This window comes from Mesoplodon mirus (genome assembly GCF_964341445.2).
Source record: "Mesoplodon mirus genome assembly, chromosome: 12".
Classification (NCBI taxonomy): Eukaryota; Metazoa; Chordata; class Mammalia; order Artiodactyla; family Ziphiidae; genus Mesoplodon; species Mesoplodon mirus.
Genome location: NC_138988.1, coordinates 83,023,038 through 83,048,869, shown reverse-complemented (window position 1 = coordinate 83,048,869; position 25,832 = coordinate 83,023,038). Strand labels below are relative to the sequence as shown.

Genomic DNA, 25,832 nt, shown 5'->3' with positions numbered 1-25,832 from the left:
GGGAGCGTGCGCTGACCATGTTGTTACAACTGAGATCAAATCTAACAGCCGTCTTTAAAGGCTCAACCCCAATCCCAAGTGCTGAAAAACCAGAGGCTGAGGGAGATGTGTGAGCTTCCACCTCAGTGTTTTACTGAGACCAGCGTTGGGGCAGATGAGGCACACGGAATCCAGCTCCACTCCCTAGAAGCCGTCCACAAGGTTTTCCTTATAGACGTCATCACTGTAGACAATCTGGGTCCTCTTGTCCCGGTGGCAACCCTTAGGGCTATTCTGGACAGCTAGGGAGGGAGGAGAGTATTCATTAAGGTCTGAAGGAGGGCACTGATGAGACCTGAGGCCCAGAGTTTGACCACCTCAACACTAGCCTCTGGCCCTTGGATGCCCAGTTTCCATGCTGCCCTCTGGTGGCCAGGATGGCCTTTCTATTAGTACCTTTAGCCTGACTCTTAGGCCAGCGGCTACAAACCCATGGCCCCAGCAAAAAAGAGTGTACACTGTTATCATGGCACATGCTAATACCGTAATGAGTGTTTTGTTCTTAGAAAAACTCCGAATGTTATTGTTGAGACGTGTGAATAATGTTAACCCACAACTTTCAGTCAGCACCCCAAAAATTAAAAAATTAGAAAATCTCTATAGTCCTTTGTTAACGTGCTGGTCCTTTTTGGTTCCTTCTATTTTTTTTTTTTGTTGTTGTTGTTCTTTTGGCGGTACGCGGGCCTCTCACTGTTGTGGCCTCTCCCGTTATGGAGCACAGGCTCCGGACGCGCAGGCTCGGCGGCCGTGGCTCACGGGCCCAGCTGCTCCGCGGCATGTGGGATCTTCCCAGACCGGGGCACGAACCCGTATCCCCTGCATCGGCAGGCGGACTCTCAACCACTGCGCCACCAGGGAAGCCCTTGGTTCCTTCTTGTACAGAGGGCCACTCTTGCTCTGAACTCCCTTGTGCCCCCTCCTTTACATGAAAATCTATTTCAGGTAAAACGGGTTATTCACTCCATCAGGAGAACTCATTCTGGGTGTAGCTTTGGCCCTCAGCATTCTCCCTCAAGCCGTCCCTTCCCCTTCCTCTTTCCTCCCTACCCCCGATGTGTCCCTCTCTTCACCCCACCTCCAAGGATTCCATCCCTGCCACTCTGGGGCCAGAGTGAACCCCCCATACAAGCCCCCATTCTCTTAGAGCTTTGTATCTTGACTCCGCTGATCACTTCCTCCTTCTCAAAGCTTGTGTCCTTTGGCTGCAATGACCCAGGCCCCTCGGGTGCTGCTCCCGGCCCCATGACCTCTCCTTCTGTCTCCTTTGCAGCATCCTTAACTTCAGCCTAACAAGTCAGGATAGCTGGGGACGTGTGGGGCATGAGGAACACAGCCCAGCTTCCCACCATATCCTCTGACTACTCCTCAAGCCCAGTCCTGGTTCATTTTCTCTTGAAATTCAGTCTCCCCTGCCAACACTATTTGCAGCTACCCCGTGATACAGATGACTCTAGTCTACATTTTCATGCCTTACCTCACACCTGAGTTCCATATCCCTAATTTCAAAGGCTTATTTTGTAAAACCAACTATACTGCAACTCAAAATGAATAAGGCCGCATGAGATGCTCACCTTCTTCACCAACCTCAGTCACTTCCACTTTTTCCCCGTTCCAGTCAGTGCCTTGGAAATTGTTTTCAACACTTTCTCTCCTTCTCCTACTTCTAACTGACAGAAGGCCTGACGATTCTCCTTCCAATCCCCACAGCTGCCACACAAATCCAGACCTCTATCACCTCTACAGAACCCAGGGACATGCAGGGGAACAAAAAGGGGGGTGCTGTAGGGGACAGAATGAGAGGAAGAAGCCCATTCTTACCCAGGGAGCCCCAGACAGACTTGCCAGTGGCAGCGTCCAGCATGGGCTGTTTTCGGGCAATGCTGACTTTGAGCTGTACGGACTCCACTTGGGTCCCGTTGAGCTGGGGCAGAAGAGGGGAGGGGGCAGAGGATGGGGGGAAACGTTATAGACAAACGAAAGGAGAATTTCCAGGAGTTGCCATCCTAGGAACAGACTAAGTAGGGACTTGAGAATGCAAGGTTTCCTGCGTAAATAGGGAGAGACCGTCTCTGTCAAGAGGAAATGACTTCCTCCTGGCTCCCAGTATTTGAGAAAGAAAATATAAGGATGGCAGGAGGGATGGGAAGAACAGATCTGGGAAGTCCCAACCTCAGCAACGGCCTGATCTGCTGACTCCATCTTTTCATAGGTGACGAAGGCACAGCTGGGATGAGAAAACACAGGGTCAGTAGAGGGCCTATGGGCTCCTCGGGACCCAATCAAACCCAGTGTTATAGGCTGTGGAGACAGGCTAGCTTCCTCCCTCAGGTCTCATACCCCAGGTCCTCCAAGGACTATTATCCTGCCCCACTGTCATCCTTACTTTCTGGGTGGGTCCATAGAGAGGTCAATGATGTTTCCAAAGGGAGAGAAGGCCCCACGGAGGAGGGTGGGCGTCATGTCTTCTCCATACACATAGAGAGTGTTCCCCTTCCGAGGGGCCCGGCGTTCAGGGAACGAGTCCGACCCTACAGGATAGAAATCAGTAACAAGACATAGTCTAGCTCACCCTCCACTTTAAGAGTCCGCTTTAGTAGGACCCACCTAAAGCTTATCTGAAGTCACTTTCCCACCAGCCAAGATCACTCACTGCGGAAAGGGCCCTCTCGGTCCCGGTCCCTGTCCCGGTCTCGGTCCCGGTCCCGGTCTCGATCCCGGTCTCGGTCCCGGTCTCGATCGCGGTCTCTGTCCCGCTCCCGGTCCCGCTCTCGGTCTCGATCCCGTTCCCGGTCTCGGTCCCGGTTCCGCTCCCGGCTGCGGTCCCGGCTGCGGCTTCGGGGAGGGGAGGCCGAGGAGCGGGCACCACCATGGTCCTCATAGCCCCAGTCGAAGCTTCGTGGGGGGGCGTCACCAGCCCCCGGGACCTCTGCCTCTTCCCCATCTGGCCCCAGTTCCCGAAGCCGATCACTGGAAGACACAAAGCTGGGGAGAGGGAGACAGTGAGGATCAAAGGGGGCCTCTACCTCGTCTTCCCAGAGCCTGGCGAGACTCAGCAATCCCTCTGTAGCCCCAGCTCCACCCACTCCAGTCCCAATCCTCCTAAGGACCCAGGCAATCCCCCCGCCCCCGCCGCCCGCCAACGGGACCCAGTCCTATCTTTCTCTAACCTCTCATACAGAGATTTCCTCTGTGGACGTCTAGACGACTGAAAAGGAAACCAAGGACAGTTAAGATGAGTCCTAGCTGCTGGCATGTGGTCCCAAATATGTGGGTTTCTCATTTTTCTCAATCCCCAGCCCCTCAGAGACAGACAACTGGAAACCATTACCTCCTGCAGATCATCATCGGCAGATATGCTCCTCTGGAACGGCTGGAAAGTGGGGACTGGCCCCTTCTCAGGGTCCTGGGAAGACGGTAGAGACCCACCTCAGTGGGGAGCAGGAGGCTGCCTAGCCACGGGGCAGAAGGAGTTCCTCTTCCCTCACCCTCTTCTCGGCTCCCCTGGCCTATCTTTTTTTAAATTTCCTTTTACATAAAAGATTTAATACACACTTAAAGCAGTTAGTTTACTTAAAAATGTCTTAAACCTGATGACATTCTCAGCCTGTTCAACTCTTCAGAGCAACACAATCCAGGAGCTCTACTACATGATGGATTAGAGTCATAGAATGCGTAAAACGGAGGAGAATCTAGGAGTCATCCAGTTTCTTCATTTTACAGATAAGAAACCTGAAGCTCAGAATGGTATAGCCACTTGCCCATGATTAAACTGGCGTTACTTTCCCCCATTCCAACTTGGAAGGATGCCCTCTGAAGTCAAGGAGTCCCTGAACAATCTTTCTGCCTGTGCTCACCTTTAACTTCCCCTCTAGGGTCCGGGAACGTTTGAAGCCTGAGTTCTTGGTCTCAGCCTTGATGGCACTGATGGCTCCTGACTTCACCAGCTGCTTTGCCTGCTCTGTTGCTGTGGCTGTATCCACCACAGGCTGCTCTGACAGTGCTGGAGTGGCGGGGGAAAGAGGCATTGTGTTGGCCAGGCTGTGACACAGGTCAGCCCGGGCCGCTCACTTCCAGTCTATCCCCGCTTCCCGTCACTCACAGCGTTTGACACCGCCTTGGCTGGCTGTGCTGCTGCTGCTTTGCTTCTTCAGAGCCAGCAATGCCTTTTTCTGGGAACAAGGGTGAGAAGAGAGGAGTTGGTGAGGGCCAATCCCTGGCCAGGTCCTCTCCCAAGGCCCCGGGGCGCATCACTCCGGGGACACCTTTCTGAGAGAAAACAATGCAAATGGTGCCCCTGGAGTGGTACCCTGAGGCTGCCCTGCCTCTTACATAGTCCCCCCGATCATCTACAAAGCCAGCCATACCTAATCTATTCAAACCATGGCCTCTAGAGGCTTTCCACAGTCTCATGTTTTTCAAGTTGAAAACAAGGCATTCAATCATAGACCAGAGCCCCCGGATATAAGCTGCAATTAAGTGTAAGCCTCCGTGCCTCCTTAGGGACTTCATCCATCCACCCCTATATGTTTAATAAGAACACACAATTGCTTTGAAACAGGGATATGCAAAAGTATGAGACATAGATCCTCTCCTCAAGAAGCTTACAGTCTGAGAAATTAGATGACTAGGTTGAATTTTCAAGACTGAACGTAAGTGCAGATTGTAGCTGAGGGCAAGTAAGATTTTTCTGATGCCAAATGGTTATTAAGCTGGGTCCTGGATACAATCTGCATAACACAGACTGAGAGGAAAGGGCATTTTAGACAAAGAAAACAGGGTGGCAAAGATGCAGAGATAAGAAAACTTTGGGAATGCATGTTTTGGGATCAAGGAATAGTTCTATAGAAAGGGATGCCTGATTAAGGCTTTGTTTTATACACAATGTGAAACCACTGGGTTTTGAGAAAAAGAAGGACAGTGTTTTGTGTTTTCAATGTACCATTTTAATAGGAGTGAAGAAGTCTGTCCAAAAAAAGAAACTTGTTGAGAGACCATTACGACAGGCTAGGTGAGCATCAGCAAAGACCTGATCTAGGGAATACACAGGAAAAAGTAAACGGAAGAAATTACTTCAAGGGAGGAATCAAGTCGACTTGGCAAATGTTTGGCTGTGCAAATTGAGCAGAAGACAGAGATGATAAGATTTTCATTCCAAACACATGGGAGAAGTAAATGTAGTCAGCCCTATTTGGAAGACCAAGTTTAGAACAGACAAGATGATAGCTTCAATTTTGGATACGTGAAAGTTATCAGTAAAACACTAGATGGAACTGGAAAAACCAAGCTTGGGATCGCCAGCTCTTAGGTGGTACTAAAAGCCATGGAAAAGGAAGAAAACTCCAGGGCAGACTGCATAGAAAAGAGAGAAAAGTAAGTACACACTTGAGAAAGTCCATTCCTGAAGCTACACTGAGAGGTGGTATGTCTCCAGGTATGAGCTAGCTGAATCCCCACCCCCCCATCCCCTCACACTCACCCCAGGTGTTCTCAGTGTAGACTCTTTGAAAGTTTGGGTCATACCCGCACACACTCCCTCACCTTTTTCTTGAGTTTGTTGAATTTCTTCTGCAGAGCCTCCTCCTCCTCGCTCAGTCCGGGGGGTATCACCAACATGGTGGCTCCTGGTTCAGGGGCAGGGCCCAAGACATCTTTCTCCACTGTCACCGCCCAGGGTTCGCACGCCGTGCACACTGACCCCAGCCCCACCCCTCCAGGCCTGCCTACTCCTGTTTTCTGCCTCTCCCTACCCCTTGCTTAAACCAGGCTGCCGTCCAAACCCCCGCTCGTCGGGATCAACCAGCATTCCCTTCTCTCTTCAGGAATCACGGATACCAGCGCCTAGGGGCACCACGTGGCCCAGGAAGGGAGAAACACCCCCTCCGTCGCCAAGACGATGGCACCAGACCCCCCTACCTCGCTGGGGTTAGTATGGCAATTGCGGGGTCCGAAAAGCAGAGGAGGCAGTGGAACCCGCGCAGCGCTTTCAGAGCAACCAAAAGGGCAAGAAGACAGAAGGAGCTCGGAAAAAAGGGACGAAGGCTGAGGAGAAGGCCTTACCTGAGGGGGCGGCAACCGAAGCCCCACGGTCTCGGGCGGCGCCCAAGCGGGCAGCGGATCGCGGGCTCGGAGCGATGACGTAGCGAAGGGCGGAGAACGCGGTAACCAAGGCGGCCCGCGGCGCACACACTTCCGCCCGGCATCCCACCAGTTTGGGCCCGCCCCTCGGTAGCGCTCATCCCCGCCCCCGGAGGGGTTGTGCCGGAAGTCGTTTCTACTTCCGCCGTTTCGGCTCCTCCCTACACTTCCGGGCTGCCGGGTAGCGGCCGAGGCTCCAGGATGATGGAGACGGAGCGAATCGGTGAGGGGCAGGGGGTGGAAAGGAGGAGTAGACAGGGAATGACCCTTGACCCCTGACCTGTGACCTTTCCCCCGTAGTGCTACCTCCCCCAGATCCTCTGGACCTGCCCCTTCGGGCAGTGGAGCTGGGATGCACAGGGCGTTGGGAGCTGCTGAATGTGCCTGGGGCTCCAGAGAGTACCGTGAGTGACTTTTGCCCCTAACCTTGATCCTCATTGAACTTAAAACCTCCTTCACCCTCCTCACAGTAGGATCTAACTTGACCCGGCTCTCCTGTCTCTGGACGCCTGTCATCCGGGCCTAGACTGGTGCTGGACAGACTCCCAACCCAGTGGACCTGCTGTGGGTCAGAGCCCATGGGAGGACAGAGCTGGAAGCCCTGAGGATACCTTAACTCTGAGAACTGCTCTTTCAAATGTGTCTTTTCTCCTTGGAGTCTTGTTCTCTCTCCAGGGCACTTGTTGGTGGCTGAGATGCTAGCCTTTGAGCACCTGGCTCTTCATCCTTAGGTCTGGGACCCCTTTTCCTAAAACTAGTGATTCTGAAATATCAGTGTGCCTCATGATTAGTCGGGGACCTTTTTCATTTTTTATTTTTTTATTGGAATATAATTGCTTTACAATGTTGGGTTAGTTTCTACTGTACCACGAAGTGAATCAGCTATATGTATACATATAACCCCTCCCTCTTGGACCTCTCTCCCATCCCTCCCCCATTACGCTCATCTAGGTCATCACAGAGCACCGAGCTGAGTGGGGGAGCTTTTTTAAAATACAAATTCTTAGGTCCATAGGTTCTGAAATCCAAAGTCTGTATTATTAACCAGCACCCCAGGTAATTCAGTTGCAGGCCGTTTGTCCTGTAAAGCAGAACCACCTTTGGAAAATAGTCCTTCAGCCTGATTGTCCTAGTCTCTCTGGGACATCTCCCATTTCTGATCGAAGTATGAATCCTATCACCTTCTCTTTGCTCTGTGTCTTACTCTCTTCTCTTACCTTATGTGTCTCATCTTGCCCTTGTTCCAGCTTCCCCACGGCCTCCCTCCCTGTGCCCCAGATCTGCAGCAAGAAGCAGAGCAGTTGTTTCTGTCATCTCCAGCCTGGCTGCCTCTGCACGGTGTGGAGCACTCAGCCCGGTGAGGGGTCTAGAGGGGCCTGGACTAGGGAGATGGGTCCCTGAAGAAAGCTGGGAGAGAGGAGAAAGAAGACCTGAATATTACTTTCCTTCTGTCCAGAAAATGGCAGAGGAAGATGGATCCTTGGTCTCTCCTGGCCACACTGGGGGCCCCAGTTCCCTCCGACCTACAGGCCCAAAGACACCCAACCACAGGCCAGATACTAGGCTACAAGGAGGTAAGAGGTCACGGGCCACAAGAAGCAGGGTTGGGAAGAGGGGAGTCAGAGGCAAACTCAGCCTGACTGGTGCTCTGATCTCTTGCGTCAGGTCCTGCTAGAGAATACAAACCTGTCGGCCACGACCTCCTTGTCTCTTCGCCGGCCACCCGGGCCCATCTCCCAGTCCCTGTGGGGGAATCCAACACAGTACCCTTTCTGGCCAGGTGACGCTTGTGGAAATGGGATGGTAGGGAAGGAAGCCCTTAGTCTCCACCCCTCCTGTGTCACTCCCACCCCATGAATCCCTGTTTGTTCAACCTCTCCCCAGGTGGAATGGATGAGCCCACCATAACAGATCTGAGCACTCGGGAGGAGGCTGAGGAGGAGATAGACTTTGAGAAAGGTGAGGTGGTGCCAGGATGGACCCTTGGGAGGTAGGGCTCTGAGCCTGGGCCCTGAGGAAGAGGGGCCCGGGCCTGTCACTGGGTCCTTGCTAGCTCTTGCATTTCTCTGAGCAAATTAGGAAAAGGTACCCCTTCCATAACAACCTTTACTGTCATCTGTTGGAAAACTGTCACGATAAATATTCGCAACTGCAACGTCTATGCTGTGAAGGACATCCTTTAGGTCAATGTACCATGTGACTTACACAGCAGTGTGCAGGAGCCCAGATTCTCTCTCTCTGTCCCTGTCCTCCAGATCTTCTTACTGTTGCACCTGGCTTCAAGAAAGGCGTGGACTTCGCACCAGAGGGTGAGTTTTAGTTTTGAGATGGGGGCATAGGGGAAGTGGTGCCCTTCTTCTTCAGGCAGAGGTGCACACGACCAGGCCTCCGTTTTCGCCTTGCTCCTCAGATCACCCAGCTCCAGCTCCCGGCTTGCTCAGCCTCAGCCGTCTGCTGGAGCCCCTGGATTTGGGTGGGGGCGATGAGGATGAGAGTGAGGCAGTGGGACAACCAGGCGGTCCCAGACGGGACACTGTTTCGGCCTCTCCCTGCAGTGCTCCCCTGGCCCGAGCAAGCAGCTTGGAGAACCTAGTGTTGCAGGTTGGTGGTTCTGGGCGGTTGAGGCAGGAAAGAAGGGTCTTGTCACAGACAGGGTGGGCTGGCCTGGTTGGGTCCAAGGGGAAGACTGGAGCATCTTTTGGGAGGAGTGGTAACAGAGAGCTTTCTGACTGTTATCTTTATTGACCCTACACCCCTTTCCCCTTCCAGGAAGCGTCCACAGCTGTAGCTCCCCCAGAGCCTCCCAAGCCCCCCCCTCAGGAGCAGTGGGCCGTTCCCGTGGATGTCACCTCCCCTGTCGATGATTTCTACCGACTCATTCCCCAGCCAGCCTTCCGGGTAATGTGGCCCAGTCCTCACATGCTCCCCCACCTCCTCCCAGCCCACTCCCTGTCTCCTCTCCCCACCAGAGGCCAGATGCCTTCAGGCCAGCTTGGACCTCAGTCCCAGACTTGCCTCACTCTGGCCTTCTCCCCGCTGCCCTGAATGTCCCATGAGCTGGAGGCAGGAAGACCCCTCTCCCTTCTCCAGCCCCCATCTATTTCTCTCTCCCACAGTGGGCGTTTGAGCCAGATGTGTTTCAGAAACAGGCCATCCTACACTTGGAACGGCATGACTCGGTCTTTGTCGCGGCTCACACGTCTGCGGGCAAGACGGTTGTGGCTGAATACGCCATTGCCCTTGCCCAGAAACACATGACGCGGTACAGTCCCGTCCCCAGCTTCCCCTTCACCAGCCCCGTTCTCTCCTGCAACCTTTCTAAGTCTCATCTCTTCTCCAGCTCCCTACTTCATCCTTTAGATGAGAGTTTTGGGGGAGAAACTGAGGCAGGGGTCCAGGGGGAAATGAGAAAGTGTGGGGAGTTTAGTTAGTTTCGGAAGGGCTCGGGGGACAGAATTTTTCCTGGGTGACTCCATGAAGGGGAACATGAGGGAAGTTAGGGTGAAGGGGGTGCCTGAGCTCTGTGGCAGGCTTCTGGGACCACGAGTCAGTGTGGAGGGACCGGCTGACTCCATGCTCTTCTCCCAGCACCATCTATACTTCGCCTATCAAGGCTCTGAGCAACCAGAAGTTCCGGGACTTCCGAAACACATTTGGGGATGTGGGACTTCTCACCGGGGACGTGCAGCTGCACCCAGAGGCCTCTTGCCTCATTATGACAACAGAGATCCTTCGGTGAGAGATGGGCACTCAACACGGGTGGATTTTTGGTCAGGAAGGTGAGGCTGCTCTGGAGAGCACGTTGGCTGAGTTGAGGGTAGAGACAGGAGCCACTGGGAAGTCAGCCTTGGGTCTCTTTCTTCCAGCTCCATGCTATACAGTGGCTCAGATGTCATCCGAGACCTGGAGTGGGTCATCTTTGACGAGGTTCACTACATCAACGATGCTGAGGTAGGGGGACGGGGCCCCCAGATCCTGGCAGTCCTGTCCTGTGGGGCTGCTTCAGCAGCTCCTCTATTCCACACAGCCCGCGAACCGCACTGCCTCCTTTGCCCCGACACGGAACCCTGTGCCACTTCCTAGGGGCAGAAGGGCAGCCCCCCCTGAGCTGTCTTCCCTCCCTGTGCGCAGCGCGGGGTCGTGTGGGAGGAGGTGCTCATCATGCTCCCTGACCACGTCTCCATCATCCTCCTGAGTGCTACTGTCCCCAACGCCCTTGAGTTTGCTGACTGGATTGGGTGAGACGTGTGTCCTGGGGTGCTTGGGTGAAGGGGGCTGTAGCGTTCCTCAGTCGGGGCGGGGGGCATAGACTATCACAGCAGGGAGAGTGGTCAGGCCTTGGGGGTGGGGATGAGCAAGGGGTGCGGCCGGGGAACATGTCCAGCTTGGGAGGCTGAGGGATCCCACCTGGGTCCAGATCCCTTCGCAAGTTGAGAGACAGGATGACGGGGACAGCCTTCCAGTCCGGCTCCCAGAAAAGACTGGGTGAAGCCAGAGTGGGGGAAGATGGTGGGGATGTAGGTTCCTCCCTGCACTCGCAGCCCTGATCTTCTGTCTTCTCCTCCTCACTCAGGCGGCTGAAGCGTCGCCAGATCTATGTGGTCAGCACTGTTACTCGCCCAGTCCCCCTGGAGCATTATCTCTTCACGGGGAACAGCCCCAAGACCCAGGGGGAGCTCTTCCTGTTGCTTGACTCCCGAGGCACCTTCCACACCAAGGGGTAAGCCTGAGTCGGGAAGAGTGAGGGCTGGGCCCAGCTGGGCGTGACTGATCGCTGCCCCGCCCCTGCCCCAGGTACTACGCGGCTGTGGAGGCCAAGAAGGAGCGGATGAGCAAACACGCCCAGACCTTTGGGGCCAAGCAGCCCACGCATCAGGGGGGGCCTGCACAGGTGAGAACTGGCAGGCTTTGTACCCGCCACCACCTGTTTCTCCTGTGTCCTTGCTTCCCTCATCCCCCAGGTGTTTGGAGTTGAGCTTTGAGCACTGCCCGATTTGACTCGGCTTCAGTTTCTGCCACTTCGGCCCCCACTGGTTCAGGGACTCAGTCTCCACTCCCTTCTCCCCACTTCCCCAGGACCGTGGTGTGTACCTGTCCCTCCTGGCCTCCCTCCGCACCCGTGCGCAGCTGCCTGTGGTGGTGTTCACCTTCTCCCGTGGCCGCTGTGATGAGCAGGCCTCGGGCCTCACCTCCCTTGACCTCACCACGAGTTCAGAGAAGAGTGAGATTCACCTCTTCCTGCAGCGCTGCCTCGCTCGCCTCCGAGGCTCTGACCGCCAGCTGCCCCAGGTATGGAGGGGGGACCCAGAGACTGGTGGGGATTGGGTGTTCCATGACCCCATCCCTGATCTTGGGCCTCGGCCCCCAACAGGTTCTGCACATGTCGGAACTCCTGCACCGCGGCCTGGGTGTGCACCACAGCGGCATCCTGCCCATCCTCAAGGAGATCGTGGAGATGCTTTTCAGCCGTGGCCTGGTCAAGGTGCACATGCTGGTGGGAGAGGGACTCCCCAAGGCATTCGTTGCCCACTTAGGGGAGGGGAAAGCTTTTAGGCAGGCCAGTGCAGTGGTTAAGAACTTGGGTGTGAATCCCAGCGCCACCACTTCCTCACTGTGTGACCCTGGGCAAATTACTTAAACCTCCCTGAACTGTAGATTTCACATTTTAAGATGGAGGTGTATGAGGTATGAACACGCACTATTCAGAAGAGAAACCCAAAAAGCTAGCAAACTTATGAAAGTCATTAGTCATCAGAAGAATGCAAATTGAAATACTCGCAAGATAGGACTTTACAGTTATTAGACTGGTAAAATATAGGAAAGTGGCTAATGCCAAGTGTTGCCCAAGACGTAGGGGACTGCAGGATTACAGGAACCCTTGTACAGGTGTGGCCAGTCTGAAGTGCATCCTGGCACTCTGGAGGCAAGAATAAGTATATACATACTCTTTGTCCCTAAATTCCACTCCTGAGTGTAAATCACGATGAAATTCTCACCCTGGTCACTGAGGGAGCACGCCTGCTCTTCCCTTGTTGGCTGTAGTCTTGTGGCAGGGTGTTGGTGGTACCCCTTCACTGGGAGAGCCGGTAGGTAGATGTACAGCATGCACCCCACAACGTGTTCTGCAGCAGTTGAAGCAGTGGATTAGATATAACCACAGGAACATGGATGGATGTTGAAAACACTACATGGAAGAAAAGAAGAAAACAGAAGGAGACATGTAATCGCCTTTACGGCAAATTGTAAATTATACACAAAACAAGACACGTTTTATAAAACACATTCACACAAAAAGGTACGCGTTATATACAGCGGGATGTTCGATAGTGGGGGGAGTGGGGTATAGGGGTAAAAGGAAAGGAATAGGTAGCTAAATAAATACAACAAAGAAAACGATAGTACATACTGTAGATTTGCCTTGAGAGTTAAACGAGGTCCTGTGAGTTAACCGTCTGGGACTGTGCCTGGTGCCTTTTAAGCCTTGGCTACAAAGTGAGGTGGGCTTGGCCAGGGCTGGGCCACAGCTGCGTGTAGCCCCTTTGCTGATCCTCTCCCCCGTCCCAGGTCTTGTTTGCCACGGAGACCTTCGCCATGGGTGTAAATATGCCAGCCCGGACAGTGGTGTTTGACTCCACGCGTAAGCACGATGGCTCCACCTTCCGGGACCTGCTCCCTGGGGAGTATGTGCAGATGGCTGGCCGGGCGGGCCGGAGGGGCCTGGACCCCACAGGCACTGTCATCCTGCTCTGCAAGGGCCGTGTGCCCGAGATGGCGGACCTGCACCGCATGATGATGGTGAGCCGGGGCGGCGCGAGGCCAGCTCTGGGCACCTGCTAGATTCTGCCAACCCTCTTCCCTTCTCCCCTCTTTCTACTTTCCTTCTGCCTGGGAGAAGCCAGGGTAGGAGCGAGCAAATCCAAGGATGAGATTGGATCTCCTCTCCTCTATAGTCTTTTTCCACTGTGAATATGGAGCTAGGTGGGACCTTGGAGGGTCTATTTATTTAGCCTCACTCCCTTGTTTTGCAGAGGTGAGCGAGCAGTTTGTCTAGGGCCCCGTGGTTGCGGAGCTGGGACTAGAGCTGCTGGGAGTACAGCAGCCGAGCAGCGGGTCTCCCCTCGCCTCACTGCCTTCTTTGGCCCGGCCCAGGGGAAGCCGTCCCAGCTGCAGTCCCAGTTCCGCCTCACGTACACCATGATCCTCAACCTGCTGCGGGTGGATGCCCTCAGGGTGGAGGACATGATGAAGAGGAGCTTCTCTGAGTTTCCATCCCGCAAGGACAGTAAGGTGAGGAGGTGGGCGTGACCAGGCTGCTGTGAAGGATGTGGACGAGGGAAGCCAGGCCTGGACGAGATGGGCATCCAGAGGCCGGTGGGTGAAAGTGGAGGGTTCTGGGCCTGGAGAGCCTTGCTGCACACCCACACTGGCTTCTCCCAGGCCCATGAACAGACTCTGGCTGAACTGACCAAGCGGCTGGGGGCCTTGGAGGAGCCTGATGTAACTGGCCAACTCGTTGACCTGCCTGAGTATTATAGCTGCGGGGAGGAACTGACAGAGACCCGGAGCCTGATCCAGGTAAGTGCGTGTGAGTGTTGGGGGCAGGGGTGGCAGACAGGGAGGAAGAGGCTGTGACACTTCGGGTGCTCCTGAACTTAGTCCTAGTGTCTCTGTGACGCTTCCTCCCTTATCCCCTCTCTTCACGCCCCTGCCCTTCAGCGACGCATCATAGAGTCTGTGAATGGGCTGAAATCTCTCTCAGCGGGAAGGGTGGTGATTGTGAAGAATCAGAAGCATCACAACGCACTGGGTGTGATCCTTCAGGTGAGGGCAATGGGAATTTAAAGCCCAGAGGCAGGGAGGGCGGGGCGAGCCCTAGCTCCATCTTCCTCGCTTGGCGAGGGGCCTGTTGTACTCACCAGTGCTCTCATTTTTCCCTGGAGCCCTCCTTTCCATCCCATCCCCACTACTTCACGCTCACCTCCTTGTCCTTCCCCCAGGCTCTGCCCCCAGAGTCTGCTCCGATCACTTGACTTGGTTACCAGTCCATACCGGTGGGCTCTGCATGGCTGCACCACAATCCCTGCCTGAGGTTGGTGATCTGGTCTCTACCTTTGATGTCCACTCCTCACACTGCCCTGGCCTGGCCTCCCCTAGGTCTCCTCGAGCTCCACCAGCAGAGTATTCACGACTCTGGTCTTGTGTGATAAGCCCACGTCTGAGGACCCGCAGGAGAGGGGGCCAGCCTCCCCCGATGTGCCCTACCCAGATGACCTCGTGGGATTCAAGCTGTTCCTGCCTGAAGGTGAGAGTGGGACAGACGGCCGAGCTCCTGACAGCAGCACAGTTGGGATGCCTGGGCCCACGGCAAGGTCTGACCCTGCTCCCCCCTCTTCACAGGGCCCTGTGACCACACTGTGGCCAAGCTGCAGCCAGGAGATGTGGCTGCCATCACCACCAAGGTGCTCCGGCTGAATGGGGAGAAGATCTTGGAGGACTTCAGCAAGAGGCAGCAACCAAAATTCAAGTCAGAGATGCTGGGGGGGGACCATGTGATGGGAGGTGGGGAGGCTCCCGCAGCCTGAGGAAGAGAAGCCTCTGCCCCAGGTCCCAAGACCTGCTCCTTTCTCAGGAAGGAGCCTCCCTCTGCGGCCGCGACAACTGCTGTCCAGGAGCTACTACGTCTGGCTCAGGCCCACCCAGCAGGACCCCCTACCCTTGACCCTGTCAATGACCTGCAGCTCAAGGATGTGTCGGTGGTAGAGGCGGGGCTCCGGCTCCGGAAGCTGGAGGAGCTGATCCGGGGGGCTCAGTGTGTACACAGTCCCCGTTTCCCTGCCCAGGTAGGTCCCTGGATGCTAGCTTCCAAGCTGGGAGGGGGACTCTTCCTCTCGTCCCCTGTAGACGGGCCACCCCCATCGCAGCCCTTGTCCTCACTGCACCCCTGCTGAGGGCGAGGAGGCTAACATGCTCCTGCCGGTGGTTCCCCGTAGTACCTGAAGCTGCGGGAGCGGATGCAGATACAGAAGGAGATGGAGCGGCTGCGTTTCCTGCTGTCGGATCAGTCGCTGCTGCTGCTCCCTGAGTACCACCAGCGAGTCGAGGTGGGAGGGCAGAGATGGGGCTGGGGGGCTAGTGAGGAGGAGGTCTGCAGGCTCCCAACGCCCACCCTCCTTCCAGGTGCTCCGAACCCTGGGGTACGTAGATGAAGGGGGCACCGTGAAGCTGGCAGGGCGGGTGGCTTGTGCCCTGAGCAGCCACGAGCTGCTCCTCACTGAACTCATGTTTGACAACGCGCTGAGTGCCCTTCGGCCCGAGGAGATCGCGGCCCTGCTCTCCGGCCTGGTCTGCCAGAGCCCCGGGGACCCTAGCGATCAGCTCCCAAGCACCCTCAAACAGGTAGGGGACGCCCACTGCCGTCCCACCCTCGGCCGTGGCACTCCCAGTCCCCGTCCCCATGTATTCCCCCACGTGCCCCATCCAGCCCTGTAAGTGCCCCTAAGAGCTGGAACTGTTTTTTCCTTGATCTGGGTCTCCTCCTTCCTGGAGTAGGAAGGCAGGGCTTACTTAACCTCTCCTCCCCATCTACAGGGGGTGGAACGTGTCCGGGCTGTGGCCAAGCGGATCGGTGAGGTGCAGATGGCCTGTGGCTTGAACCAGACAGTGGAGGAATTTGTGGGAGAGCTGAACTTTGGCCTGGTCGAGGTTGTGTACGAGTGGGCCCGGGGCATGGTGAGTAGCTGGGGTTTGGGGCTTTGTGGACAGCTGACTGGGGAGAGGCTGCCCAGGCCCTACCGTATTCAGTCCCCACCCTACTTCCCCCACAGCCCTTCTCTGAGTTGGCAGGGCTCTCAGGGACCCCCGAGGGCCTGGTGGTCCGCTGCATCCAACGCCTGGCCGAGATGTGTCGCTCGCTTCGGGGGGCGGCCCGCCTGGTGGGCGAGCCTGTGCTAGGTGCCAAGATGGAGACGGCAGCCACCCTGCTACGGAGGGACATCGTCTTTGCAGCCAGCCTCTACACCCAGTGAATGACCCCTGTGTAATAACGTAACAATAAAACAGCAAACCACCTGTGTGAACCTGAGGTGTTGGGCAGGGATGACAGCTCAAAAGACAGCAGGGAGAACCACCTAGAAATAGGCCTTTATCTGTGCACACAGAAACAGGACCAGCCCCTGCGAAGCATCAGTCCTTGGGGGAGGGTGTCTTGGGGGGTGACAGGAGGTCCTGGGTCATGGCTTCCACGTACCACGTAGGCAGGAAGGCATGGGGTGCATCTCGGTGTTCAGACACTGTGACTGGGCTGCCAGGCTCCCAGGAGAAGAGGTAGACGAGCCTGCGGGGCAGATGGGAGTCCCGAGTTGAGGGCTGGAGGCCGAGCTTCTGGGACCCAGGGGGGAGGGGCAGAGCTGAATGCCTCACCTGGGGTCATCCTGGACAACTGTGTTCTGGGCAAAGCTAAGGAAGGCTGCACAGAAGTTCATGCACACGGAGGGATTCCAGCCATCACGGTCATTCTGGAGAAAGCCCAGGAGGAGGCAGAAGACTGGCAGTGAGGGCGAGGGTGGGAGAAGGGGAAGGTGGACTACAGGTCCCTGGACACTGGACCTGTGGTCTTGGCACAGGGGCGGGAAACAGGTGGGGGATGTGACACCATTGCCTTACCCTGACGTATTCAAACATCTCCATGGTACGAAAGGTCTTGAGGGAACAGACAAAACCCTCTGGGTTACGGAAGCCAGCAACAACATTTGGGACCCCTGGAAGGAATGACTGAGCCCACCATTTCAGGAGCTTCCGTCTGTCAGGAAAGGCAAGGGGTCAGTGGGACCCCTCCACCACCCTCCAGCCTCCTCCTCTTCCCCCAAGTCCCTTTCCCAGCTGTCAATCCTAGGCTCTCAACCTGCCCACCCGCATCCTGAACCTGTAGAAGCTCTTCCGTTGGCCAGGGCTGTGCATCTCCTTGGAGGTCTTGAGCTCCACATAGCAGGTGGGGGGCTGTGTGGTTGGGGCCTGGGGGTCTATGCAGTCTACCTCCCCGGAGAAGAGCAGAGGATGGTTTCCCAGGCGGCTGCGTAGCACAGAGCAGAAGGCCACGTTGGTGTTGACCTCCCCAGAAGGATCTGTGGAGCCTCCAGGTTTGTCTGCACAAGGGGAGAAACAGCAGCAGGGCTGGAGTCTCAGTCTCTGGGGAAGGGGGAGTGGGCCACAGAGCTGGGGGCAATTCTCACCTGCACACATGTACTGCTCGAACTTGTACCCCATGTACATAAGCTCCTGGAGGAGGGGTGGCCGGGTAAGCCTCTGAACCCGAGCAGCCGGCGTCTCTACCTCACTCAAGTACAGTGTCCCCTGGAACCGGGAGGCTGCCAGCTGCCAGCCTTCCTGCCGCTCATATGGTGTCGTCAGCAACTTTGTCAGGTGCCCCCGCCACGTCACTATGGCCCCTGCCAGCCAGCCTGGACCCCTGAGAGGGAGGAGTTAAGGGCTGAAGATCTGACACAAGCATTGGCGCACATGGCTCCCCCAAAGAATAGCATAAGGGCTGACCCCACTCCCGCTTTGGCTCTCCCAATTTTAGAGGGTAGGTGTAGGTCTCTAGAGCTACTTGTGTGCTATGCTTTGCTCACCCCTCTAGCCGGCCTCGGTGCTCCAGGACCCAGCATAGCAGGTGGTCCAGCCTCTCTTGGACCTCCTCATCCCGGGGCCGGTATCGATCAGGGTATCCGTCTCTGAGGTCAAAGTTGGGGCTTTGACCATTAGTGGGAGGTGGGCAGTAGTAGCGCAAGGCTCGAGCATCTCCATGGTACTGGCGCTGTGCATCCAGGGAAAAGCAGCCCATTTCAGAAGGGCGCCGGTAGAAAGGAAATGGTCCAGCATAGAGGGAAGGGTCTGTGGGCAGTGAGCGTGCTGGGAGGAGGAGCTTGTTCCAAGGCTCAGCTACCTCTGTCTTTCCGGCTCCTCTCTTGGTCCCTCTGGACTCCATGAGGTCCCGAGAGACGACGGGGAAGTTCCCTTTTTAAAGAGAAGGGCTGGAGAAGAGAGACTTCTAGTCAGGACTAAGCGAGCCTCCTGATGGCCAGGCTCTGGCTTTGAAACATGCAGGCCCCATGTCCTCAAACAGAACCATGGCCAGGTGCACATCACACCTTTTCCCTTGACCTATACCCCCAGCCCCAGTTCCTCCAAACGCAGTGAGGTTAGGAAGGATGTTTGGGCTCAGATCAAGGATCTGGTTACCTCAAATCCCGCCAACCTCGACTTCCACCTTCACAGAGCTATGACGTCATGGCAGGTACGTCACATGTCGAAGAGGGACGCAAAGGTAGTCCGATCCCGACCCCCGCTCTCGATGACGCCATCACTCAGCGACAGTGGGCCTGTGCGCTTTACACCAGGAGGGAGATCACAGCGAGGCCACCGGGGCCCCTCCGCACCTCCCAGGCCTCCCCGAACGTGAGGCTCTCAGAGGAAGCCAATCAGCAGCGGACGTGGGGCCTCAGCCAATGAGGGTGGCGCTTGTATATGCATTGGCACCGCCCCTCCCAGCAAGGGCCAAAGGGATGACAAGTTGACGCCCCTTTCGTCACCACGTCGGCCTACTAAGACCGGGCTGACTGGTCTCTAAGGAGGGACGCCCAGGGAGCCCGTGCGTCACTGCTCTGCGCCGGATGACTATTTTCGTGTTCTCTTCCTTCAATATCTATCTACCTCTTCCCCGCAGCCACAGGATCCCGGGATATGAGCCGGAAGAGGCATCGCCTGGTCCCGGAGGCCTTCGGACAGAAGAGGCGGCGGGAAGGAGGGGATGCAGAGGCAGATCCTTTGCGGGGAGAGTCAGGTAACTATGGCAACCCCGGGGCGCGGCTAAAGACCCCCAGCTGGGAGCGGCCTCGCCTCTGGTAACCCTGTATGTTGGGACAACAGCACCCCGAGAGTCGTACCCCCGCTTCTTCCCGCCCCCGCTCACGTCTCAGTGACCCGGTCTCTCCTCCCAGGGTCTGCGCGCGCGGCAGTTGCAGAGCTAGTGCGGCTGTTCCCGCGAGTCCTGTTTGAGGATGCGCTACCGCCCATCGCGCTGAGGAGCCAGGTGTACAGCCTAGTGCCCGACCGGACGGTGGCTGACCGGCAGCTGGTGAGGGGCGTCAGAGCGACCGACCGAAAGCGCTTCCGTGCCTTGCGGGCACTTACGAGGTTCTCCCCATCACTCACTCGGTCCACCAGCTCTTCTGCCATTCAGCAAACGTTGGGTCTTTCTGGGCCAGGCATTGTGCCAGGCACTGCGGTGCCAAGGAGGATGCTACAGAGAGCATGCCAAATCATGAAGGTGGAAGAGCGAAGCTTTTGGGGATACTGAGTCACCGGGCGTGGTTCGAGCCTACAGCGCTAGGAATGCAGGCAGACGTCAGATTAGGCCAGGCCTTGTACATCAGTATTTCCATCTTCCATTGAAGGCGGTGAGCTGGTAGAGAATGTTTAACAGGAGAGAGAACGGTGTTTTGCATGGATTGGAAGCAGTGAGATGAGGTGGGGAGATCATTTAGGAAGATATTGCAGCTGAGAACAGTTGAAGGCCTAAATTAAGGCAGTGTATAGGGAGGGAGAGGATGGGTGAGGAATGCGGAGAGTGGGAAGAGGGAGGAATCCAGAATAACTTTCGGATTTTCTGGATGACTGAGTAGTTGGTGGAGTGAATAGAGTAGGAGAACATTGAATTGTTGGGGGCAGATGATGTGTTTGATTTTGCCCAAGTTGAGTTGGAGGTGCTTGTGGGGAATCCAAAGGCAACTGTGCAGTAGACAGTTGGGTGAGGGTTTGGAGAATTCTGGGCCACTGATACAGAACTGGAAGTCATCGAGATGTGAGTAGTAGTTCAGTCTGTGGATGTGGGTGAGATTGGTAGGAAGAGGGAGGAGAGGAGCAGTTTTTAACCTTTTCACAAACTTCAGGAGATAATGAAAGCTATGGCTCTCTCTCCAGAAAAATGCATATATGCCATATATATATATATATATATATATATATATATATATATATGTATATATGGCATATGTACAATTTGGGGGGCAGGGGATTGTTTCACAGATCCTCTGAGGCCAAAGGTTAAGGACCCCAGGTTTGCAGTGACAGATAATAGAGCCAGATTCCCAATGCTGGGAGATACCAGCATTTAAGGCAGTGTTTCTCAAAGTATGTCCTGAGTTCCACATGTACCAAATTACCTGGACTGCTTATTCAAAACTACAGGTTCCTGGGGCTCTCTCAGTGCGAATGAATTAAGATTTCTTGAGGTAGGGCCTTGGAATCTACATTTTAAAGCTACTGCCCCAAGTGATTCTTAATGTGCCTTAAAATTTGAGGTTCAGTGGCAGTGTTAGAACCTGTGATTCAAGGCGGTGGTCTGTGATGAGGTCAAGTAAAATAATATCCAGTTGGATTTAGCACTTGGCAACCTGTCAGGAAGAAAGAAGAGAAGAAAAGGAAGATGGAGACTAGCTCCAGTCTCTAAAGGAAGCAAGTCAGAACCACTCCTTATAGAGTATTTGTTGTTTTTAACCTATTGGTGTTAGCTTAAATTTTAGAAAAGCTTTAAAATTGCACAAAAGAAAATATAAACACACACAATTTAAAGAATGTTTATAAAGCAAATACCCACTTAACCATCACCCAAGTCAGACTGTACAACACAGCCAGCAACCCACATACATCGTTCTCTGATCAAAATGTCTTAAGTCCCTGGGAGGTGACATACTTGACTGGTATGATAATCATTCCCTTGGTTTTCCTTATACCATCTATATGTTTATCCATAAACAATATAGCTTAGTTACCTACTTTTGAATTTGATATAAACAAAATCATACCATATATATTTATTTACATCTTGTTTCATTAGATGAATATTTTTGAGATTCATCCAAGTTGTTACATGTAGTTATAGTTAATTCATTTTCATAGATTTCCATTTTATGAATATATCCCATTTTATGGAAGAAATCGTATTTTTTAAGAATTTGTCAATTTCATCTAAATTTTCAAATTTATTGGCATAAAGTTTGTAATCTCATTTTATCGTCTGTAGAATCTTGAGTGATGATCCTTTTTTCATTCTTTATATTGGTTATCTGCTTTTTCTAGGTTCCCCTTTCCCCCTTTTTTCTTGGTCAGTCTCACCAGGGTTTATCAGTTTTAATAGTCTTTCAAAGAATTATCGTTTAGCTTTGTTGCTTTCTCTTGCATGCATGTTTTCCATCTCATTTATGTTTCCCTTCTACTGTTGGGTTTATTTTACTTTTTTTCCCCATTAATTTTTATCCTCTATTCTTTTCTAATAGATGCATGTCAGGCTGTAGTTTCCCCCTAAGTACTGAAATATATCTATATCATCTGTCAAGTTTTGGTATATGTTTTCATTATCATTCATTTCAAAATATCTTCTAATTTCCTTTGTGACTTTTTTCTTTGACTTACTGGGTTGATTAGAAATGTCTGTCTTACTTCCGAAACATTTTCTAATTACCTTGTTGTTAATGATTTCTGGCATAAATGACATTATGGCCAGAGAACGTACACGGTATGATTGCAGTCATTTGAAGCTTATTGAGACGTGCTTTGTGCTATATGGTCAGTTTTGCTAAATATTCTATGTATTTGAAAAGAATGTGCATTATTCAGTTCCTAATTTCTTAGTAACTAAAATTATTGAAATCTTGCATTTCCTCACTGATGACTATTTCGTCTATTCTATGAGTTTATACGAGTTGGATTAATGTACTTTTGTGATTGTGGTTTTGTTATTGGCTCTTCAAATATTTCCCATACCTTATTATCTCTTTTCTTTTTTAATTTTGTTTATTTATTTATTTTTGGCTGCGTTGGGTCTTCGTTGCTGCGTGCGGGCTTTCTCTAGTTGCTGCGAGAGGGGGCTACTCTTCATTGTGGACTTCTCATTGCGGTGGCTTCCCTTGTTGTGGAGCACGGGCTCTAGGCACGCAGGCTTCAGTAGTTGTGGCTCGAGGGCTCTAGAGTGCAGGCTCGGTAGTTGTGGTGTACGGGCTTAGTTGCTCCGCAGCATGTGGGATCTTCCCAGACCAGGGCTCGAACACGTGTCCCCTGCATTGGCAGGCAGATTCTTAACCACCGTGCCACCAGGGAAGTCCCCCAATTACTTCTATGAGTTCTTGTTTTCACTTAGATATTATATTAGTCTGGTAATTCCTTATGACCTTGTGAACTCTTTAATGCTTAAACAATTTTGACATAATATTTTATGCAGCATTTTACTTAATTTTCAGTGGGTGAGTTAGTCTTGCTATATTCCTAGAAACACAGGTCCTGGTTTATTTTTATTTGTTTTAAACATTTTATCCCATATTCCTCTCCACCTTCTCCACCCAAAATCTAGACTGTTAATCCTTGAGGGCAGGGCCCATGTCTTAATCACTATTTTATCTTAGTGTCTGCCTATGATTGGTCTTAGAAAATATGCATTGATTGTTTAACAGATAACTGATAAGGTGGGTGGGTGAAAGACTAATTGGAAGAGACTATTTGGTGATCCACTTGATTCTCTCCCCCCATAATGTTTCCTTAGTTTTTTAGAGAAAAAACTCCCCAATACTTGCCAACAAAATCTCCCTGCACAGAAGTGTCCAGAGTATAGCAGAGCATCTTACCCTGACACCCTTCTTTTCCTTGTCATCTCTGTGGAGACAGAAGGCGCTTCAAGAGCAGGGGGAGATCAGAATCATCCAACTAGGCTTCGACTTGGACGCCCAAGGAATCATCTTCACTGAGGACTATAGGACCAGAGTGCGTGTGACTGTGTGTGTGTCATGGGGGCCAGGGGAGGGGGTGCAGGGAAATTACGGAATGGAAATAAAAAGAAGAGAGACAAGTCCCCCACCTCACGTCTCACAGAGAGGGCACAGGTCTCTGGTAAGTATTGGTATGAGGGAGAGGAAGAAGAGGAAGAGGAAAAGCATGAGAGGTAGAAGGACCTGATTAGAAGGAAAAACATAGGAAGAGAAATGTTGTCTTGGGGATAGAGGTCAGTGGGGGGTGAAGGTGGGACCAGACCTTGTGTCTCATTTCTGGTTCCAGGTCCTCAAGGCTTGTGATGGCCGCCCATACGCTGGCGCAGTGCAGAAGTTTCTGGCTTCAGTACTTCCAGCCTGTAGTGACCTTAGCTTCCAGCAGGACCAAATGACACAGACCTTTGGCTTCAGGGACCCAGAAATCACGTGAGACCTGCGGGACCAACAGAAGCAGGCATCTGGCTCCTCCCTACCTCCCTCCAGTCCCATCCAGCCTTGTCCTCTTTCTTTTGGTGAACCTGTTAAAAACGCTGACTCTTCTTTTTAATAAAATGACCTAAATTTGTGCTCCGCCCCCAAGAGAAGAGGCCTCTCCCATCTGGGGCCTTGGAAAGAGCCCTGGACTAAAATTTAAGAGATCTGGGTGGCTAATCAAATAGAGAGAGAGGCCTGGCAGGAGCCATAAATGCCTGATAGGAATCATGCTGAGACCAAGGGAATAGGGAATGGTAGCAGCTGTGATGCCCCCAAAGCATTCACATTCAAAAGAACAACAACCGGGCAAGTGCTAAATAAAAATGTCGTTTCAGGAGGCTGGGTCTGGCTCCAGCTTCCTACTTTGTAACCCATGGTATACATGAAAGCATTTTATAAACTTTTTTTCGGTAAGATGTGGGAAGAGCTATGGTGAGGTGTGCGTAGGTAGTGGCAGGAGCTCGGGAGAAAGGCCTCTGTTTCTCCCCTGGTGGTGGGACTGAGAGTGTGTCAGGGCATGTGGTCAAGGAGGGCTTCGGAGAGGAGGAGCTGTTTTAGTGAACATGTAATAATAACAGGAGAAGAAAGAGTTGGGGGTGGGGGAAGTCAGGTAGGAGAACGGAGCAAGCAAGGGCTCGGGGCACTGAGCAGCGTGGTGTGAGCAGAGAACTGCTCCAGGCTGGGCTTCTATCATCCAGTCCCTTTGCCTGGGTGCCCAGGCTTCTGGAGACTTAGTGTCCAAACATTAGTGGGTGGGAGGAGAGAGGGTTCCCAGAGCCAACGCCTCCTCTCCCCCTTCTTAGGCAGCTGGTGAATGCCGGGGTCCTCACTGTCCGAGATGCTGGAAGTTGGTGGCTAGCCGTGCCTGGAGCTGGGAGATTCATCAAATATTTTGTTAAAGGTATCCTGTCTGTAGCTCAGGCCCGCAGCCCCTCAAGAACACTTTTTGCTGACTCCTCAGGCCTCCAGGCCTTACTCACCTTTCCCCTCTCCCATGCCACCTCTCCTCCAGGGCGCCAGGCTGTACTCGGCATGGTCCGGAAGGCCAAGTACCGGGAGCTACTCCTTTCAGAGCTCCTGGGCCGGCGGGCACCTGCTGCGGCGCGACTCGGCCTCGCTTACCATGTGCATGACCTCATTGGGGCCCAGCTGGTGGACTGGTGAGTCTTGCCCCCCAGCCTCTGGCAGATGACAGCGTAATGACCCAAGGTTGGATTTTCTCCCCGCTCGTGCTTCATTCACTAGCAAAGCCCAGCTCCTCTCTCGTTCTCTGGAACCCGAGAACATCCTCGGCCAGATTCTGAGTCCTCCTCAGACCTTAGGCCTAGGTATCTGGCTCCAGCCTCGTCTTTCTCTTGCACAGTGTCTCCACCACTTCTGGAACCCTCCTCCGCCTGCCAGAGACATGAGGATTCTGCTCGTCGTTGCACAGCTCCCCAGAGTGGGGAGCAAGGGGCCCGGGAGTGCTGGCTGCCCTGGCTGAGACAGGGTCACCTTGGGAAGGCTTGGGAGCCAGGATGAGTGTTGGGCTCGCGTCTCTGCAGAGGGTCAGACGTGACTGCTGCTGTTTACCTGGGCTCTGACCCGGGGGGGGTTTGGGCAATGCTCCTCTGCCCTTTCCTGCGAGTGGAGCCAGAAACGGTGCCAAGGCCACGGCTGCTGCCTCTCGTGCAGCGAGGTGCTGCCATTATTGTGTCTTGGGGTGGGAAGGAGGGGTTTCCGGTGAGGCTGCCGGAGGAGGACAGGGTTCTTCTCCCTACATGTTGGGTTGGAACTGCCAAATAAAGTACTTCTGCCTGTGATATTTTCTGGATGTCTTTTGTTTAATGTGACACGTGTGTTCGGGCACCTCGTTTTGGGGGTAGAGGTAAAGCCAAAGTTGGGCCTGAGCTTTGCCTCATTGTCCAGAGATTACAAAGGGACGCGGAGGTCAGTTCCCCCTCTGGCATGCTGAGGATGTGCCTGATCTCCGAAACCACAGAATTTCTGTTAGAGGCTTTCAAAAAGCAAAAACCTAGCGTAGTTTAATTTTTTTTTTTTTTTTTCTGTACGTGGGTCTCTCACTGTTGTGGCCTCTCCTGTTGCAGAGCACAGGCTCCAGACACGCAGGCTCCGGACGTGCAGGCTCAGCGGCCATGGCTCACGGGCCCAGCCGCTCCGCGGCGTGTGGGATCTTCCCGGACCGGGGAACGAACCCGCGTCCCCTGCATCAGCAGGCGGACTCTCAACCACTGCGCCACCAGGGAAGCCCTAGCATAGCTCAATTTTTATGGGGGTTATAGTAAGACACAAGTCTCTTAGTACCTTGTTTGGTGGGACCAACAAAGGAGCCGCGTGTCTCCAGCCGCTTGCTGAGCCACGCGGGGCCCT

General features: G+C 53.7%; 4 protein-coding genes and 1 long non-coding RNA gene across 8 annotated transcripts; 2 read left to right on the top strand and 3 right to left on the bottom strand.

The window, feature by feature from the left end:
* Positions 1-110: 110 nt before the first annotated feature.
* On the bottom strand, positions 111-6,240 carry NELFE (negative elongation factor complex member E). 2 transcript variants are annotated; one of them, XM_082638046.1, is made up of 11 exons: positions 6,097-6,240; positions 5,578-5,660; positions 4,139-4,208; positions 3,894-4,039; positions 3,368-3,442; positions 3,207-3,244; positions 2,690-3,021; positions 2,423-2,567; positions 2,209-2,263; positions 1,858-1,960; positions 111-281 (listed from the first exon to the last, which is right to left on the bottom strand). In XM_082638046.1, the coding sequence occupies exons 2-11, from the start codon at positions 5,650-5,652 to the stop codon at positions 184-186; spliced, it is 1,137 nt and encodes a 378-aa protein (XP_082494172.1). In that variant the 5' UTR covers positions 5,653-5,660; positions 6,097-6,240; the 3' UTR covers positions 111-183. The 2 variants fall into 2 exon arrangements, with proteins under 2 accessions (XP_082494172.1, XP_082494171.1); XM_082638045.1 differs by lacking the exon at positions 2,209-2,263.
* A 92-nt stretch (positions 6,241-6,332) lies between these two features.
* Positions 6,333-16,250, top strand: SKIC2 (SKI2 subunit of superkiller complex). The gene is made up of 28 exons (XM_082638039.1): positions 6,333-6,397; positions 6,475-6,578; positions 7,422-7,531; positions 7,631-7,748; positions 7,840-7,954; positions 8,059-8,133; positions 8,430-8,483; positions 8,585-8,775; positions 8,944-9,072; positions 9,291-9,436; positions 9,763-9,909; positions 10,041-10,125; positions 10,306-10,412; positions 10,748-10,894; positions 10,969-11,065; positions 11,251-11,463; positions 11,546-11,656; positions 12,739-12,969; positions 13,324-13,461; positions 13,612-13,749; positions 13,891-13,995; positions 14,329-14,476; positions 14,572-14,698; positions 14,804-15,014; positions 15,165-15,275; positions 15,352-15,570; positions 15,763-15,903; positions 15,999-16,250. The coding sequence occupies exons 1-28, from the start codon at positions 6,376-6,378 to the stop codon at positions 16,197-16,199; spliced, it is 3,741 nt and encodes a 1,246-aa protein (XP_082494165.1). The 5' UTR covers positions 6,333-6,375; the 3' UTR covers positions 16,200-16,250.
* A 46-nt stretch (positions 16,251-16,296) lies between these two features.
* Positions 16,297-18,900, bottom strand: DXO (decapping exoribonuclease). Of its 2 annotated transcripts, XM_082638042.1 has the most exons (8): positions 18,883-18,900; positions 18,412-18,558; positions 17,802-18,203; positions 17,403-17,638; positions 17,096-17,315; positions 16,837-16,972; positions 16,594-16,688; positions 16,297-16,507 (listed from the first exon to the last, which is right to left on the bottom strand). In XM_082638042.1, exons 3-8 carry the CDS (start codon positions 18,155-18,157, stop codon positions 16,357-16,359), a joined length of 1,194 nt encoding a protein of 397 aa, XP_082494168.1. In that variant the 5' UTR covers positions 18,158-18,203; positions 18,412-18,558; positions 18,883-18,900; the 3' UTR covers positions 16,297-16,356. The 2 variants fall into 2 exon arrangements, with proteins under 2 accessions (XP_082494168.1, XP_082494167.1); XM_082638041.1 differs by lacking the exon at positions 18,883-18,900 and having other exon boundaries at positions 18,412-18,647.
* On the top strand, positions 18,782-25,268 carry WHR1 (winged helix repair factor 1). Of its 2 annotated transcripts, XM_082638043.1 has the most exons (7): positions 18,788-19,012; positions 19,170-19,306; positions 22,888-22,983; positions 23,275-23,414; positions 24,266-24,363; positions 24,475-24,622; positions 24,826-25,268. In XM_082638043.1, the coding sequence occupies exons 1-7, from the start codon at positions 18,913-18,915 to the stop codon at positions 24,869-24,871; spliced, it is 765 nt and encodes a 254-aa protein (XP_082494169.1). In that variant the 5' UTR covers positions 18,788-18,912; the 3' UTR covers positions 24,872-25,268. The 2 variants fall into 2 exon arrangements, with proteins under 2 accessions (XP_082494170.1, XP_082494169.1); XM_082638044.1 differs by lacking the exon at positions 22,888-22,983 and having other exon boundaries at positions 18,782-19,012.
* On the bottom strand, positions 19,374-23,338 carry LOC309813301. Its single transcript, XR_014295479.1, has 3 exons — positions 23,251-23,338; positions 22,848-22,970; positions 19,374-20,624 (listed from the first exon to the last, which is right to left on the bottom strand). It is a non-coding gene; the product is annotated as an uncharacterized lncRNA (long non-coding RNA).
* Positions 25,269-25,832: the final 564 nt, after the last annotated feature.